Consider the following 18,303-nt stretch of genomic DNA (forward strand, 5'->3'; position numbering starts at 1 on the left):
ACGATATCTTGATATATATTGTGATGTTATTTCAATACCGGCATTTATTGCACAGCCCTATTTCCAATGTGCAACAGTAGTTAAAGAAATCTATGAACAACAATATTTAAATCTTTCACCTCCCAGCAATAAGATTTAAAAACTTCTGCACACAAATATCCCCTTGGTATCAACAGCTTCAGAAAGGCATATTTGAGGGCACAGTGACCCAGAAGTTGGTCTGCATGTACCTTTCCATTTAGAATCGGGGCCGCAGCAGGACTCTACGTTTGCATTTGCTCAGTCAGTAGGCAAAAACTGCACAAAAGCCAATGGACGTCATATTTGATTATCCCATGGCTAATTCTGGCCTGTATGGGATTATAGTGGTATGGGGCAAGCCTGCTTTCATCTCTCAGCCCTTCAGTCTTCAGCCGCTCCCTTCCAGGGCTCTTCAAAGGAGCAAAGGCAGCAGCACTGACCTACTGAAACCTTTCTGGAGTCATCAAAACATCCAGCATCTGAAGGCCAAACAAGACTTTTCAAAAGAAACAAGCATGGAGTTGAGGATGCTTATGTTACGCTGATTTTAATGCATGTGATTTTGGGGGCGACAGGGGCATTTGCAGGGAAGCGGCAGCAGGTGAGTGGCACTTAAGCTGTTCCCAGCTGGCCAATTCTTGCCTGCAAAACCTCTCCCAGAAAATTCTCAAATACCACCACCACTGCTACTCTAAAGCCACAAGTCAGTTTGGATGGGGAAGAAACAGCCTCACCTGGACCACCTACAGGGAAGAAATGGCAAACACTTGAGGAGCTAAATACCACAGGCCCTCCAACACAAGTGCCCCATAGCCCCCCACATTCTCTATTTATTTCAGGATTGGGACCAAGCACTTGCAGCAGAAATCAAGTCCTATTTGACTTTGAAAAAGCCTGATAAATCTTTTCAAGGAATCCCAAGCAGGCACATTTCAAAAAGAAGAAAGCAACTGGAAGCACCATTTCAGGCTCTTCACTTTCTATATTCCTGCACATCTGTGTCATTGACAAACTAGCAGAATTCTCAATGGCAAGCATTTCTACCTAGCATAAAAATATGCTGGGCAGTGCTGGTGCAGAACGCAGAAGTGATGCATCCCTTTCCAGGAACTGAAATAAATGCTTTTGACCTCTACCCATTCCCTAAGCATACTTGACATTTTTAAGTTTAGGCAATTAATATTTCCTTTCATTGAAAACTTAAGAGCCCACAAGTGCTCCAACAAGTGCTAAGTATATAGAATAACTAGAATGGTTTGGTCAAACATTCCCAGTTACAGTTAAACAGATACAGTAAATACACCAATAGAAGCTCCTCTCAAAGCGAATACCTGGAGGGCTGCAAACAGTGTGTCTGTCACAGGTGTAAGCTTCCAAGATGGAATAAAGGTGGGATATAAAGACAACAGGATTACAATTTAAAGGATTTCAAACATTAGAAGCCCAGCAACTCCTTCTGAACAGAAATCTACCATAAAAAGTGCAGCACCGAGATCATCCATCTCTTCAAGTCACCTGCTGTACTGCACAAAAAGGCATAAATTAAGAGAAATTCTCACAAAGAGTTCTAAGCAGAAAGAATACTACAACAAGCAAATGCTGCAATTCAGGCCACATTGAGAAGGAACAATGCAAGCTGTGGCAAAAAGTTGGAAGCTGCTCTGCCGTAAGACGATACCTACTGTGTTTTTAAGGGCACAGGAAAACCAGCAACTCATTCTAGAGTTCCCGAGTCCTGGCTGCCAAGAGTGAACAGCAAACCTGACATTCAGCTACAGCCAGAGTCCAAGGGGGCTGCCCAGTGCAACCTGAATTTCTGCTGCCCTTTTGCATTCATCTTGGTCCTTCTTCCCTTAGCTCGGATCCCCTGACATGCTGTCTCCGTCTTCGGGGTCCTCTTCAGACTTCATCACTCTTGAGAAGACAACTGGGCAGCTTCTAGGGACAGGGCTGTGCCAAGTGGCACCGTCCCTTCCAGCGGGCTGTGCCAACTGCTGCAGCTGCCCCCGCCTGGCACTGGAGGAGGGGGATGCCCAACACCAACGTGGCTTTTGTTTTCACTCCTCCTGCGCCGTAGCGCCAACTACTGCCTCTGCAGTTCAGACACAGTAAATATTGCCCCGCTCCAAAATATCCTGTAAACAATATGCAGACAGTCTCACACCAGTCCAGAGCTATTTTTTGATTTGCCCGGTACTTGATAGCTGAGCGATCGAAAGAAATAGCTAATAATATATCCAGTGCATGCTCAACCGGTGAGTAATACGTGACGGCCGCTGCCGGCCAGAGAGGCAAGAATGTGCACAAACTGCTTGCACCACGAGCGGGCGACATGTGCTACTGACCCAGGCACTGCGCTCCCTCTAAGAAGCAAATACAGTATGTTGTGCCCAATTAGCTTTCAAGTGACACTTTCCAAGGGAAACTAAGCCACTGTAAAATAGGGCATAATCAGTTCTACCAGGGACCCCTGTCATTAACCAGTACAGGCTCCCAACAGCTTAAGAGCAGTATCGCGGCTTTGTAATCATATGACTGCGTCCAGTGGAGAGGAATGCAAGAGTCTATTTTGACAAAAGCATCTCAGATGTTTATTTAGAAGACACACGTGCCCCTGCTTTTCTAAAAAAAAATTAAATAAATAAAAAGAACTCTCCTTTTACAAGCACGGACCCCATTCTGAAAGCCAAGGAGGTTTCAGTTTACTTTTGCTGCCAGGCTGTCTCCTTGCTGGCTAGTTGAGAAGCCCCATGGAGGTTTGTCAAACCATCAAATAGACAACACAGTGATTAACAGGGCTAGGGATGCGGTGCTCCCTTTTCTCCTTTTCAGTTTTAACAAGGAAGGCACACTCTTAAAATGCCATCTTTAGCACAGTTGGATGACACCAGCTTTGAATCTTCCAGATCAAATGGTCCAAAGGGAGCCCATGAAATATGCGGGGGGGGGGAGCCCGCTGGACTATTAAGACATAGGGACTGAAAATACAATTTGCTGAGGTGACCCTTCTTGGAAAGTTCTAATGGTGGCTCAGAGGTCGGTTTGTGGTCTACCAGAGGACATTTGTCCATTCAATAGGCGAACTCCTTCCCCCACACCCCCATAAAAGACTCATGGACAAGAACATTCAGCATTTTAAAATAGAAGGATCCCCTCACTCATTCCCAGTCACAAAATGCTTGCCTAAATAAGGTCTTGCACTGATACCACTCTGGTGATGCCGAGTGGTTCAAAGCTGGGAGCAGCCATTGACAGCTTCTTTGGTTTGCCTCAGTGCTTGGGCTCAGATAAGCTGCATCAAAGAAATAACATTCGAGAGACTGCAGCAGTACTCAGGAGATCTACCAGATATGGGCAGGTCCCCAGAGCTGTGCAGGTGAGATAACATTACCACTCCTTTTCCTGAGTGGGTATGCATGCATGCTTCATGTTGAAAGCACTTGGAGACATAGATGAATTGTTGGCCTTGGATCTGGAGATGCAAGACACAGGCAAACTGTTGGCCTCAACCAACACTCCCCTCAGCCTCCATTCCACCCATGCAAAACTGCATTGTTGCAAAGGTTGTTGGTCATTTTCTACAACTGAACTCGCTTCCCTGGCAAGGCAGAAGTGCATCCACTTCTCATAACTCTGGAAAGTAGCAGCTGAATTGCTTTCTGCTTCCTGCTTTAACGTTAGAGTGAACTTGGAAAACGGTATATTCTAGGAAACCAGCTGTGCAACCCAGCAGCTTTTCCTCACGAAAACAACATTCCAAGAAAAATGAAACTGAAATGGTTAGCAAAATCTCATATGAACGGGACCAGCAAGTCATTTTGTAAATCCACCACAATTTGGGTTTATAATGTTAAGAAAGTTCAAGGGCAAATTAAACTAGCTTCAAAGATCTTAAAAATAAGTTGTTTACTTGACTTGCCACATTATATCTTGCTTCCTTCTGCCTACAGCAGGTGCCAAATGAATTTCACATCCAGGTTCCAACCTGGTGAAAAATATTATACTCCCAAGGAATTGGTGGGCTCTTTGCCACTTTGGTTCCATAAACTCATTCCCACTGCCCCTGCTCCTAAATAAATACATGATTAAATATCCCTTCTGGGGTGAAATTATGTACTCACGTCTTTTCTGCTTTCTTTGAGTGGGTGGTCTGTGTGTGTGTGTGTGTGTGTGTGTCTGATAATGATTTTTTGTGATAGTCTCAATGTGGTCTTCATGATATTCACATGTTTATTTTTGGAAGTTTTATGGTATTAGCTGTATTAATGACTGTGAATAACATTTAGAAATACGGAACCTCAGCTGTGCAAATGGTTGACCAAATAACCTCAAACCCGATTCCAGCTGTATGGATTTTTGAATCCTGGGCTGGTGGAAGCAAGATGCTTGGATTGAAAAATGAGGTTGAATGAGGTTCCTGTAGGCCAGAATAAAGAACACAAGGAATATTTATAGTGAGAGGAGTGAAGAAAGTCTGCAGGATAGATAAACCAGACACAGCGTAATGGGAATAAGGAGTAAAGGAATTGCTGCAGACCGAGGCAGTGATTTTTTGGGAGGTGGGGGATAAATCACAAGACATGCCTCATCCTGACCAGAATACAGCCCAAGTTGCAAGTCTCCTGCAAGTTTAAGTTCTTTAACCACTCAAGCCTGAAAAATGTGAAGGAGGTCATTAGTCTTGTTTAAAAAGGCTTTTAACTACCACGTCCAATGGAGCTTACTCCTAAGACAGTTAGTTACTGAAACCACCTCACTCCTGCTGGTGGGTTTATTCTCCTTTTAATGCTTGACAAAGCATTATCTGCTGCTGTTTCTTTTCTGCCAGTTGTTTTGTTGCTTTTATTACTGTTAGACATTTTCAGCTTCTTTTTGAAGAGAGTGAGATTTAAAGATAATAATAACACAGAAAATCCTAACTGCTGACAATGCTATGCATTTATACTATATATAAGCAGTGTTAGAAACTCAGGTATACAAGCTAGGTATACCTTAAACTAAGGTCACAGTCGCCACAACGGAATGTCTATTCACCAAGGGGTTGGATGATCCTTAGGGTCCCTTCCAATGCTACAAATTTATGATCTTAGAACATGTCATATCACCAACATAGCGGTCAACTTTTCCCTTTAAGGGAAATTCCCTTATTCCAAATAGGATTCCTTGCAAGAAAAGGGAAAAGTTGACAGCTATGCACCAAAAGCTAACATGAAACAGATTATAAAGTTTTGCAGACACCCACAATACATCCAATGCAGCCCCTATAGTTTAAAAGGGGTAAATCCTTCCTAACTTGTTTGGTTTTTGAGAGCCTACATATTAAAAGACTTACAGTACCTTGCAGTAAAGGTAGAAAGAGGCGTTTGTGGTATGTAATGTACCAAGAGCATGGATTACTCCTGCAGATCAGGGTAAAATGAGACAGGATGTTCTTAAATTACCAGCGGAAAGGGCATACAGCTGCTGTGAACACAGAGAATTGGAATCACTGGGTGCTACCAGCAATAAAGGCTATTAATAGTTTCTGCTGCTTCTAAGGAGTTTGAAGTTTTCCAGTTTCTAGATTATCCAAGAAGTAGGATCAAGGCCACCTCTAGACTGGACCCATTTCTTCTTTCATTCTGCAGAACTCAAGTTTTTGTCAAGTTCTCTTACAAATGGAGCTGGCCACAGGCTAATAAATCCTCAGCATTTGCTCTCAACTTGAGAAAAACAGCACCTGCCTTACAAGGCTTACCAACTGGACTGGTAAGGTGATCTCTCTTGCAGTTAATGACTCATGCCAAATGAGAGATGGTGGTGATCACTGAATGCCAAAAGAAAAGGGTGACAACAGAAGTGTAACCTCCGCATACCCAATCAAGTGTAAATCTCTGGCCTGCACTTAAGGTAATGAGAGGTCTCCCTCTCAGAAAAGCCCCAACACAGATGCAACCCAGTCAAAAGGAGGTACCGTATTTTTTGCTCTATAAGACACACCAGACCACAAGACGCACCAAGTTTTTGGAGGAGGAAAACAAGAAAAAAAATATTCTGAATCTCAGAAGCCAGAACAGCAAGAGGGATCGCTGCGCAGTGAAAGCAGCGATCCCTCTTGCTGTTCTGGCTTCTGGGATAGCTGTGCAGCCTGCATTCGCTCCATAAGACGCACACACATTTCCCCTTACTTTTTAGGAAGGAAAAAGTGAGTCTTATAGAGCAAAAAATACGGTACTTGGTGAGGGCTTCTGAAGTCCTCTTTCGGTATTTGAAAACTGAAATCTCTTGCTATTCCTCTGTCACAATCATTTATCTCTGAGCCACATACACTGAGCACTGTTACAGCTCCAATTCCAATGGAACCTTATATAATCACAGAACTGAAGTGTTGGAAGGGACCCCAAGGGTCATCTAGTCCAACCCCCTGCAATGCAGGAATCACACAGCTAAACAATCCCTAAGCGATGGCCATTTAACCTCTGTTGAAAAACCTAAAATGAAGAAGCGTCCACAACCTTGTGTGATTCTACGTCACAAAAATCCGCAAAAGTAGTAAGAAGCATAATCTGCCAGCACAATTAAGTCACACTAATGTTTTGATATATTTTTATGGGATTTTGGCTTAAGTGGTGGTACTTATGCTTTGCCACCACATTGTTCCAAGGATTAGACCACACTTCAGAATCAGGTTTTTGCTCACTGCATGTTATCCAAAACTCTGCAACTGGAATGTATATCCTGGCACCAAGTTATTAGCCCATGCACCAGAATTTGCCTAGGGGACAATTCTAATGCTGGAAGCTCTAAGTGGAGCAACTGTAAACAGGAGAATCATGGGACATTCCCAGATTATTCCAGGGATTTCTATGAAAGATACATAGTGTACTTCTTATGCTGTAATTCTCTCTTCCAGTCACTCACTGCCTTGTGAATTCCACAACTGATTAAGTTTCTTTTAAACTGAGTTACTTTCAGAGTTCCTGTAAGAGACATCAGACTCCTACAATCCTGGGCCAAGGAGCCGATAGTCTCTACAAGGTCAGGATGATTAAACAGATAACTGATAAAAGTGGCATTCTGTGGGATCTCAAGTAACTAAAGCGAGGGGTGATGCAGCTGTGTGCTAATCTCTTCAATGACCTCTTGCCCTCAAAGCCCTCTCTTTTCATCAGCTTTGCAAATTTAAGCAAAAATTCAGATTCAATTTTATTAAACATATTACTGTTCTGTCTTCTGATCACACCCAGGCAGCCAGTCTAACAAGACACACATTATCCAAACACAATAAAATCCTAAATCAGGCTGAGCAACATGACCTAGGAATGAGTGGAACATGAGTACTCGAGGGCTTACAATGAAATCTGTCAGGGAACTTATTTTCGGGGTAACATTTAATAAATCATACCCCAAATCTCCAACATATTTATTATTAAACAGAATGTACATCCTACTTGATTCAGTGGGAGGGGACTTCAACCTCTAAGCAGTTTACAACCAAATAAAATTAAGCATTTAAATCACCTATTAAAAAAAGTTAAAAATAGGTATTAAAAATATTTAAAAGAGGCTTAAGTTCCATACTAGCTAAAATGATGTTAAAACACATGTAGCTTCTATATTTCTGGAAAGGCTTGCCAAAACAAATTAAGCAGGCACTGAAGGAATACAATGAAGGCACCTGTCTGATGTCAATATGCAGGGAGGAACATTACATGGCCCCTTGCTGAAGCTAAGCAGGTCCGGTTCTGGTCAGTTCCTGGATGGGAGACTACTTGGGAACTGCAGGCATACTACCTTGGGTTCTAGGATGGGTGGAGGGAATAGGATATCAGCATAAGGAAATATATACAAGGTGCAACCCGAATCAAGAATATTCAAATAATAGTGGGAATTGACTAGAACTAGCCATACTGACAAATGCCACTGTTTGTATCAAAGATTGGGAATTCACTGAGATCCAATGGAATGCTTCCATGCATTTTGAAACCCACTATTCCCAAGATTCTTCATTTGGAAATTTGCTAAATTGATTCATTGCATTTCCACCCCATCATCCCTCCAAGGAGCTTAAGGTTCTCTTCCTCCCCATTTTATAATCACAACAGCCCTGTGAGGAAGGTGAGGTTGCAAGACAGTGAGCCTCATGGATGAGCAGGGATTTGAACCCTTGTCCAACACACTAATCACTGCACCACACTGGTTCTCCAAATGCACTGGCTGTACTTGTTTATGCATGTCCCTAGCCTGCCTCACATGATGCCAGACTACACACAGAAAGAATTAGCAGCAGGGGGTCCCACACTCATGCATTTGGTAACCACGCCTTGCCCCAACTATTCATCCTTAAGCAGCATTTGCTGCCAAAGGGGAACTCAGTATAAAGTGTGTATGTGGGCCATCAAGATCTCTCCCTCTACCGTAGTTTTTGCCACAGATGCTCATGTGAAATTAGTGGTTGTTTGTTTACACACACACCCTCCCCTTTTTGCTTCTTCCTGCCTCATGCCCCAGACTTGTAGCACGAGAACAACAACACTAGTGATTCTCCTGCCAAATGACCTTGAACGAAAGACTTTGTTATGGCAGATGGTAAACAGAAAGAAGATTCACAAGAAACAACTTTGAGATCTGGTAGACAATACAAAGTGGACTCTTCTATGCAAAGAAGGGCCTCTGTATCAGGGGCCTCGGGAACTGCAGCTGCCACAAAGGCAAGAGTGAAAACAATGTCTTCAGAAGATGCGTTTACAAAGGCTTTGGGAAAAATAAGTGAATCTTTAGAGGAATTAAAGAAGCAAGGTGCTGAAACAAATAAAAAAATTGAAGAAATCTCTGGGAAAATTGATCTGAATACAAAAAGTATAACTGACCTTGGAAATAAAGTGAACTCTAATGCAGAAGCAATTGGGAAACTATTGGAAGATTCATCTACAACGCGGAAGATAGCGGAAGAAGCTAAGGAAATTGCTACTGTTGTTGAAGGGAAACTTCCACCGGTGTACAGGAAACTGGATGAGTATGAACTGGCACTTTCAATGCAGGATATGCAACGCAAGGAGAAAAATTTAAGGATTAGACTTGTGCCGGAAAAAGAAGAAGATAACTTGGTGGACTATTTGACAAAAGAGTTTTCTGACTTCTGGAAGCAAGATTTGAAAGAGGAAGAGTTCAAAATTGAGAGTGCATTCAGGTTGGGAATAAGGCAGAAGAAGAATAGACCCAGAGATTGCTTGATAACTCTAAGATCCAAAGAAGAGAGGGATAGAATATTGAACCTGCATTATCAAACAACCCTTCGAATTGAGGATTCCTATATCGAGATTTTTAAAGACATCCCTAAAAGTATCTTGGATGCAAGAGGACCTTACAAGGATTTGGTGACACTACTGAAGAGGAACTACATACTATTCAGGTGGGAGTTCCCCCAAGGCTTGTCTTTTAAATACAAGGGAAAGAAAAGAAGAATAAAAACAGTGAGTGATAAAGACAAGTTCTTGGGAGAACACGAAGAAGACCTACAGAAAGAGATCCATCCAGGAGAAGGACATCCTTCAAGATTAGACAAAGACACAGAACCACCGACAAAGGACGAACAACAATTGGGAGCTGTAGGAGGAACTAAATAACCCCATCATGACTTTGCAACTTCTAACTTGGAATTGTAATGGTCTAAACAACCCCCGAAAAAGAAAAAATATATTTCATGTTTTAAAGAAAGATCATTTGGACTTGATTTGTTTACAAGAGACCCATGTGACAAGAGCACATAGAAAATTGTTAATAAATAAGAGACTGGGACAAGAATTTATATCTTCAGATAAAGTAAAAAAGAGAGGAGTGGTGATCTACGTAAAGGAAAATCTGCAGCCGAAACAAATCTTTAAAGATGATCAAGGAAGATATTTGGCAATTGAAATTCAATTTCAAGGAGAAAAATTTCTGATAGTGGGGATATATGCACCAAATGAAGGGAAAACAGAATTTTTTAAGAAGTTGCATGAGACTTTAACGGACTATATGGACTATAAATTGATTATGATGGGAGACATGAATGGAGTAGTTTCAACAAATATGGATAAAGCACAAAGACAGGTAGTCACCAAAGATGGAAGACTACCAAAGACCTTTTTTGAAATGACTGACAATATGGATTTGATTGACATTTGGAGAACAAAACACCCATTAGAGAGAGAGGGAACCTTCTTTTCTGAAGCCAAGATGACATGGACCAGGATCGACCAAATTTGGGTGACTAGCGGTATGGCGTCGAATATAAAAAAAGTGGAAATCTGCCCAAAAACTCTCTCCGACCATAACGCAGTAAAGATGGAGATGAAGCAAACAACAACTGGTTCCTTCAGATGGAGAATGAATGACACCTTATTTAGAGACGAGGAGATCTGCAAAAAGGCCCAAAAAACTCTGAAAGATTACTTTGAAATCAATTTAAGGACTAAAGTAGAAAAAAGAATAGTATGGGACGCAAGTAAAGCCGTGATGAGAGGGTTTTTGATACAACAAAATACATTAAAGAAAAGAAAGCAAAATGAGAGGAAAGAGAAAATTTTGGAAAAGATAAAAGAAGGGGAAAGGAAATTAAGACTGAAGCCAAAATCGCAAGAGATTCTAAGAGAAATTAAATTGTATCAAACACAATATATGGAACTGATGAATCAAGAAATAGAATGGAAAATTAAACAAATGAGACAGAAATCCTTTGAATCTGCAGACAAATGTGGCAAGTTATTGGCTTGGCAAATAAAGAAGAGACAAAAACTCAACACGGTAACAAACTTAGAAGTGGAAGGAAAGAACATATGTAACCCAGTGGAAATTAGGAATTGTTTTCAGAACTACTTTAGACAATTGTATACACAAGGGCCGCAGAATGAAACAGATATACAACAATTCCTCGAGAAAAATGGGCTGAAAAAGATTTCGCAGGAAAGTAAGACAATTTTGAATCAGGAGATATCATTACAGGAAATAGAAGATGCCATTCAAAACATGACGTTGGGCAAATCACCCGGACCGGATGGATTGACTTCCAAATATTACAAAGTTTTGAAGGAAGGGCTTATACAACCTTTGAAGGAAGTCTGTAACGAGATCATGGAGGGGAGGAAGGCACCTGATACGTGGAGAGAGGCCTACATTACACTTATACCAAAGACAGAGACTGAAAAGACCCAACTTAAGAACTACCGACCCATCTCCCTACTAAATGTGGATTACAAAATCTTTGCTGATGTTTTAGCAAAGAGACTGAAAAGAGTTTTGATGGAGGAGATTCATGGGGACCAAGCGGGCTTTCTCCCGAAAAGGCATTTGTCGGAGAACGTAAGGAATATAATTGACATTTTGGAGAAGCTGGAAGTGAATATAAACACTAAGGCTGTTTTGATATTTGTGGATGCCGAGAAAGCCTTTGACAACATTTCTTGGAGTTTTATGTTGAAGAACCTCCGGGGGGTGGGGGTAGGCCAAGGGTTTGAAAATGGTATAGGTGCAATATACTCTGAACAGAAAGCAAAACTAATTGTAAATAATGCGGTAACAGAAGAGTTTAAGATTGAAAAAGGGACACGTCAGGGGTGCCCTATCTCCCCATTACTTTTTATATCGGTCCTGGAGGTTTTGCTTAATATGATCAGGAGGGACCAGTTGGTTAAAGGGATTCAGGTCGGAGTCAAACAATACAAATTGAGAGCATTTGCAGATGACCTGGTACTTACATTGCAGGAGCCAGAAGCTAGCACGAAAAGAGTTTTGGAAATAATCCAAGAGTTTGGTCAATTGGCAGGATTTAAATTGAATAAGTTAAAGACTAAGGTATTGGAGAAAAACTTAACACAGATAGAAAAAGAAAGGTTTCAGAATGAGACGGGGTTGACTGTGGTTAAAAAAGTGAAATATCTGGGTGTGAATATGACAGCTAAGAATGTGAATTTATTTAAAGACAATTATGAAAAAACTTGGACAGAAGTGAAAAAAGATCTAGAGATATGGTCAAACTTGAAGCTTTCCTTGTTAGGTCGAATTGCAGTTATAAAGATGAATGTATTGCCAAGAATGTTGTTTTTGTTTCAAGCATTGCAAATAATGGATAAAATGGACTGTTTCAAGAAGTGGCAGAAAGATATATCTAAATTTGTCTGGCAGGGCAAGAAGCCCAGAATAAAATTTAAGATATTAACGGATTCAAAGGAAAGAGGGGGGTTTGCCCTGCCAGACTTTAAACTGTATTATGAAGCGGCAGCTTTTTGCTGGCTGAAAGAATGGCTGCTTCTTGAAAACATAGACATTTTGGATTTGGAAGGATTTAACAACATTTTTGGGTGGCATGCATATTTGTGGTATGACAAGGTCAAAGCGCATAAAAGTTTCAAAAATCATATTGTCAGAAAAGCACTGTTGAATGTCTGGGTTAAATATAAGGACTTGCTGGAAAATAAGACTCCAAGATGGTTATCATCAATGGAAGCTAAGGCATAAAAAGCTAAACATGGAGTCGAAATGGCCAAGATATTGGGAAATTTTGGAAAAGGAAGGGGATAAACTGAGATTGCAGAGTTTTGAAAAATTAAAAGGAAAGGTGAGAGATTGGTTACATTATCACCAAATAAATGAAGTGTTTAAACTAGACAGAAAAATAGGCTTCCAGGTGGAAAAGTCAAAATTAGAGACTGAACTGTTAGAATCCAGTACTAAGAATTTGTCAAAAATGTATAGTTTGCTGCTGAAATGGAACACACAAGATGAAATGGTTAAATCAACTATGATTAAATGGGCTCAGGACATTGGTCACAACATCATGTTTGCTGACTGGGAAAAGTTGTGGACCACCGGGTTGAAGTTTACGGCGTGTAACGCCTTAAGAGAAAATATAATGAAAATGATTTACAGGTGGTACATAACCCCAGTCAAGCTTGCAAAGATCTACCATTTGCCTGATAATAAATGTTGGAAATGTAAAGAAAAGGAAGGTACATTCTTTCACCTCTGGTGGACATGCCCGAAGATTAAGGCATTCTGGGAAATGATATATAATGAACTGAAAAAGGTATTTAAATATACTTTCCCCAAGAAACCAGAGGCCTTTCTCTTGGGTATTGTCGGCCAGGGGGTGCTAAAGACAGACACAACCTTTTTTATGTATGCTACAACTGCAGCTAGAATACTTATTGCAAAGTACTGGAAGACACAGGATCTACCCACACTGGAAGAATGGCAGATGAAGGTGATGGACTACATGAGCTTGGCAGAGATGACGAGCAGAATCCGAGACCAGGGAAGAGAAGCGGCGGAAGAAGAATGGAAAAAGTTCAAGGAATATTTAAAGAAACATTATAAAATTGGTGACAGTTAGAATGATGTTGGATTAAAACAAATGGTTACTATCAGTAATGGTTATGATAAAGAGAATAAGGGTGAATACCATAAATTTATAATAAAATAAGGCAAGATTTCGCTGAATAACTGTAAGAATTTGGAATACAGAAACGGGAAGTAAGAGGAGGTCGAGGAAGTAAGGTTTAGAAATTAGGTTATGAAATGGTACTTGTTTTATGTTTTATTACTGTTTGATGTATGTTTTGTTTCTGTTATATAAAAAATTGTTTAATAAAAATATTATTAAAAAAAAAAAAAAAAGATTCTCCTGCCAAAACACACAGAGGCACAGGCTTCCAACCACACAGCAGCTTTTATTTTAAAACAGGCTCCCTGCCAAAGCGAGTGCCTCTGTAGATGGCACCCCACCTTGATGACACTCTGGAAGCCATGCAGAAACACACACAGCACTCAGTCCAGACACATTTCTTTATCATAAACACAACCAGTCATGATTTCCAGTAGACCCCACCTACTGCTGGTCGTTTGCCTTCCTCATGGGGAAAACATAGGAAGCTGCCATATACTTAGTCAGACCATTGGTCCGTCTAGCTCAGTTTTGTTCACACTGGCTGGCAGCAGCTCTCTGGGGTTTCAGAATGGGGTCTTTCACAGTCCAACCTGGAAAAGCTGCTGGGGAATGAACCTGGGACCTGCTACATGCAAGGCAGATGGCTCTTCCTCTATGGGTCTTCCTCTGCTATATAGTCTCTCATTACCTCATTTAACATGATAAAAAGGTAAAGGTAGCCCTGCCCATACGGGCCAGTCTTGACAGACTCTAGGGTTGTGCGCTCATCTCACTCTAGAGGCCGGGAGCCAGCGCTGTCCGCAGACACTTCCGGGTCACGTGGTCAGTGTGACAAGCTGCATCTGGCGAGCCAGAGCAGCACACAGAAACGCCGTTTACCTTCCCGCTAGTAAGCGGTCCCTATTTATCTACTTGCACCCGGGGGTGCTTTCGAACTGCTAGGTTGACAGGCGCTGGGACCGAGCAACAGGAGCGCACCCCGCCGCGGGGATTCGAACTGCCGACCATGCGATCGGCAAGTCCTAGGCGCTGAGGTTTTACCCACAGTGCCACCCGCGTCCCTTTCATTTAACATGATAAGTAGCTTTAATACTATCAAGCGACCAGTGGGGTGCGGTCAGTGGACTAGGGGGACTACGCTAGTTCCCTAAATATTCCCCTGGCACCTCCTTCCCAAAGCCTGGGAAGCTTCTGCCTGGCTTAGGGAGGGAGGTACGATGCTCATGTGTGCAACATCACGATGTCACATGCACATTGTCATCCCCGTCCTCCCCGTCCCTACAATTGTCCTTGCAAGCTGACACCTCTGGCCTTAACTGTTCCCCTACAAAAAAAATCACTGCGCACCACTGCAAGCAACATATTGGATACCAACATTGCTCACAAAAATAAATATTTTTCTGTGGAGTGTATCTAAGAACAGATTTGCTCTTTAAGTCACAAGTCTGCATACAGTAGCAACAATTCTGAGAATTTGGGAGTAAACTGGGGCAGTGAGGAAGTCATTGGCATAGCAGCAACTGGACACAGCCAAACTGCTTGGAGTCCCAATACATGGTCCTCAATATGTCAGCATCACTGACAGATAAACAGATACTGTGATATTCCATGCTAGCTCTTTTCAGATTCGACTCTCTGAAGTTAATAACTTAGGTTAGGACCTGAATACAACCCATATAGTCCTAGACTGTGCCACAAGTGGAGATGAGGGATGAACAAGCTATACCAGCCTTCGTGAAGCTGGCTCCCTCCAGATGTTTTGTACAACAGCTGGTGGGAATTGTGGTTACAAAAGATCTGGAGGGCACCAGCTTGGCAATGCCTGAACTACACCACACCAAGGTGTTTGCAGGACAGATAAATCCAGAATGGTTTAAGCAAATGAGTAAATCTTTACAAGTGGACACGGAAGGAGGGGTGGGGAGGAAATGGAAGGGTCACAAGCCAATTGGCCTTGAGGAAAATTTGCTTACACATCTGGAAAAATAGGCATCAGATCCTGAGAATGAACTAAAACTCTCCCATGAAGTTTCTTCAAACTCAAGCCTGCCTCACCCAGCATAGACACGTCCCCTTGGAAAAATATTTAGGGAACTGCTTTTTTCTTATCATTAAAGCTACATTCACCCTAACTCACGATTTAGCCAAAGGAGGAGAGCATTCCAGAAAGATTAAAACATCACAGGAAGAGACTGACCTTCCTGTTACATGTGGGAGGGACAGCCTGCTCCTTCTCAATTAGCTGGCAGCTTTCTCAGTTTAATTGCCCAGCTCATAAAGTGTGTGTTTTGCAAATGTCAGTGTCTTCACCAAAGTGGGGTGGAAGGAATAAGTCTTGTGGCACCTTAATGAATAAGGACAGTCTGCCATCAGTTATGAGATGGCTTCTCGAGGGTAGAATAAATTCCAAGCAAACACCCACAAAAGCAACAGGAGGAAGCACTTTCACACACTTCTACTCTTCCCACAAGAAAAAGGAGTTTGAAGCTTATGTTTAGTTTGGAAATAAACAGGACCCCACTGCCACCTCCATATACAGGCACCCCCCCCCAATCTTACACACAGTCTGAGGGACAAACAAAATTAAATCCAGCTGATGTTTACATGCCATCACTCACACTGGCAAGACTGCTTTATTTCCGATTATGAAATGGAAAGACAAAATGGAAATATCCCTTTCAAAGGGAAACCAGCAGAGCTTAGCTGACAGATTTGGAGGTGCCTGTGATTTGCGCAGGCTGGAATACTAATGCAAGCAATCCGACCTAAGAGCCTCACTCAAAAGTAGGAAAGTTAAGAGAATTTCCACAATGTGCATGTTTGTAAGAGGTCAGGACTGAAAATCATGCAAGCAAATAGGAGTCGTTTTCGCTAGGGCTGTTGTTTAAACCCACAAACATTACTTAAATTGCATTATTCCCTGCATTGTTTTTGAAATTTTACTTCCATTGACATGCACTGAAATTAATTGTGTACATTTCAGCCACAGCTGGCAGCAAGATGAACAAGGTAGGTTTTAGTGGAAGCAGAGCTGTAGTGGAATAGAAACAGTGCTTATTGGGCCAGTCACTGCCTCTCAGTCTAACATAACTCACAGGGTTGTTGTGCAGATTAAATGAGGACTTGGAGAAAGAACTATGTATGCCACCTTGAGCTCCTTGGAGGATAAAGGTGGGCTATAAATGCAATTTATTACATTTATTTTTATTATTGTTGTTGTTATTGCAATGAACGCAGGATGGGATGGAGATGGCTGCCGCCTTACATCCCTATGCAATAGTCAGGTAAACCTGAATGTAGTGCAAGCGCAGGCCAAAGAATCACAGGCCTAAGCCTGCAGCTATCCACTGAGCATACAAAACTGCCTTACAGGAAGTCAGGCCTGTATCATGTTCTCTGGCTAGCAGAGTTCTCAAGCAGAGGAAAGTCATTGCCAACTGTGATACCTAAGGCAGTTTTTCACTGTGGATCAGCATTCCTTAATCTGGTGCCCTCCAGGAGTTTTGGATTACAACTCTCCAGCCAGCATGAATACGGGAGTCCTATTCCAAAACATCTGGAGGGCATCAGGCTGCTGAGATGTTGGGGGGCTGAACCTGGGACTTTCCCTATGCAAAGCAGGTTCTGCTCCACCAGTGAGCAGCACTGGCCCCTCCCCTGCTGGAAGAGCAATGACTTGACAGTGTACTCTAGAACTGTAGAACAGCAGGTTTTAGATTAACCCTCCACCCTGTAATTAATACAGGCAAGTCTTGACACATTTAACCACGAATAGCATTTCATTCAAGGCACACATTTTTCTTCTCAGAAGAAGTTGCATAAACGTCCACTCCCTATATATGAAAAACACACAAACACACATCAGTAAACAGTTCAGTAAAGTATGCTTCTGAGCAATAGAGCATGCTGAAGTAATTCTGAAGCATGGAAACATGCCGTTGCAACACTCAGTTGAGACTCCCAAGAAGAAATCTACAACTTGGCCATAATGATTTCGTTCATTGGCAGATCTCCTCAGTTCTTTTAAGCAAAGCTGAAGATCCAACATTCTCTTCGGCTGCAATCGCTGGACTCTGCAGGGAAGCTGCCACTGATCTGCCTTCAGTTGGGTTAAGACTCCTGAGTTTGGAACAAGGAGGATTATGTCCACTATCACTTGTTAGTAAAGTAATAGCTGTGCAATCTGGCACAGAAGATCACTGATCCAGCCAACAGCAATCAAGACCCCACACATATCCGCATAAAATCCATATTCCCATGAGCAGCACAGAGTAGGGAATGCTGGAGGAACTGGAGGAAGGGGGTGCAGTGGTCTGCATTCCACAGCTAGCTCTTTTGACCTGCAACTCCTGACTGAGTTGCACACTAGAACATGGCTCCACTCTGAAATCCACACTCCACCAAATTCTAGGTGGTCCAAAATCCATTTTTAAAACATATGGTTTATTTCTCCTACAGGTAAAAATAGCTTGGACCAGCTAGAAAGTGTGCAGCTGCTCCCATCTGTGATGCAAATGGGGCCTCAAGTTCCCCTAGGATTGATGCAACATGGTAATGTCCCTTCCTATGAAACTGTATGGAAAGTTTCCAGTTTCATAGGGAATTGGTAGTCCTCTAATGCCATCTTATTTAAAGCAAGAATCAGCATACATTTGTTTTTTTGAAAACTATTGCTATCACACTGAAGTGGCTTATGTCACAGAAGCAAAACAACAAAAAAATAAACACTTTGCTGAGGCTTGTTTTAAGAAAATAAAATAAAAACCAATCCCAGGTGTTACAAAGAACAACAACAGTGTTACAAAGAGTGTGACAATTGCATGAGGTTTCTGGCCCTTGAAGTAAGCAATTCCTCCTACAACACCACCACCTTGACTGCT

At 42.0% G+C, this 18,303-nt stretch overlaps 1 protein-coding gene across 5 annotated transcripts in view; it reads right to left on the reverse strand.

Moving 5' to 3' along the window:
* Positions 1-18,303, reverse strand: part of UACA (uveal autoantigen with coiled-coil domains and ankyrin repeats) — a 54,377-nt gene that overhangs the window by 23,414 nt on the left and 12,660 nt on the right. Inside the window, exon 1 of one of the 5 annotated variants that reach the window (XM_053365207.1) lies at positions 1,704-2,082. The exons of the other annotated variants lie outside the window; for them this stretch is intronic. Within the exon in view, the coding sequence (XP_053221182.1) occupies positions 1,704-1,739 (36 nt within the window). The 5' untranslated portion in view covers positions 1,740-2,082. Of the gene's footprint in view, positions 1-1,703; positions 2,083-18,303 lie in introns of those variants that run through there. 5 annotated transcript variants of the gene reach the window in all.

Source organism: Podarcis raffonei, chromosome 14 (assembly GCF_027172205.1).
Source record: "Podarcis raffonei isolate rPodRaf1 chromosome 14, rPodRaf1.pri, whole genome shotgun sequence".
Lineage (NCBI taxonomy): Eukaryota > Metazoa > Chordata > Lepidosauria > Squamata > Lacertidae > Podarcis > Podarcis raffonei.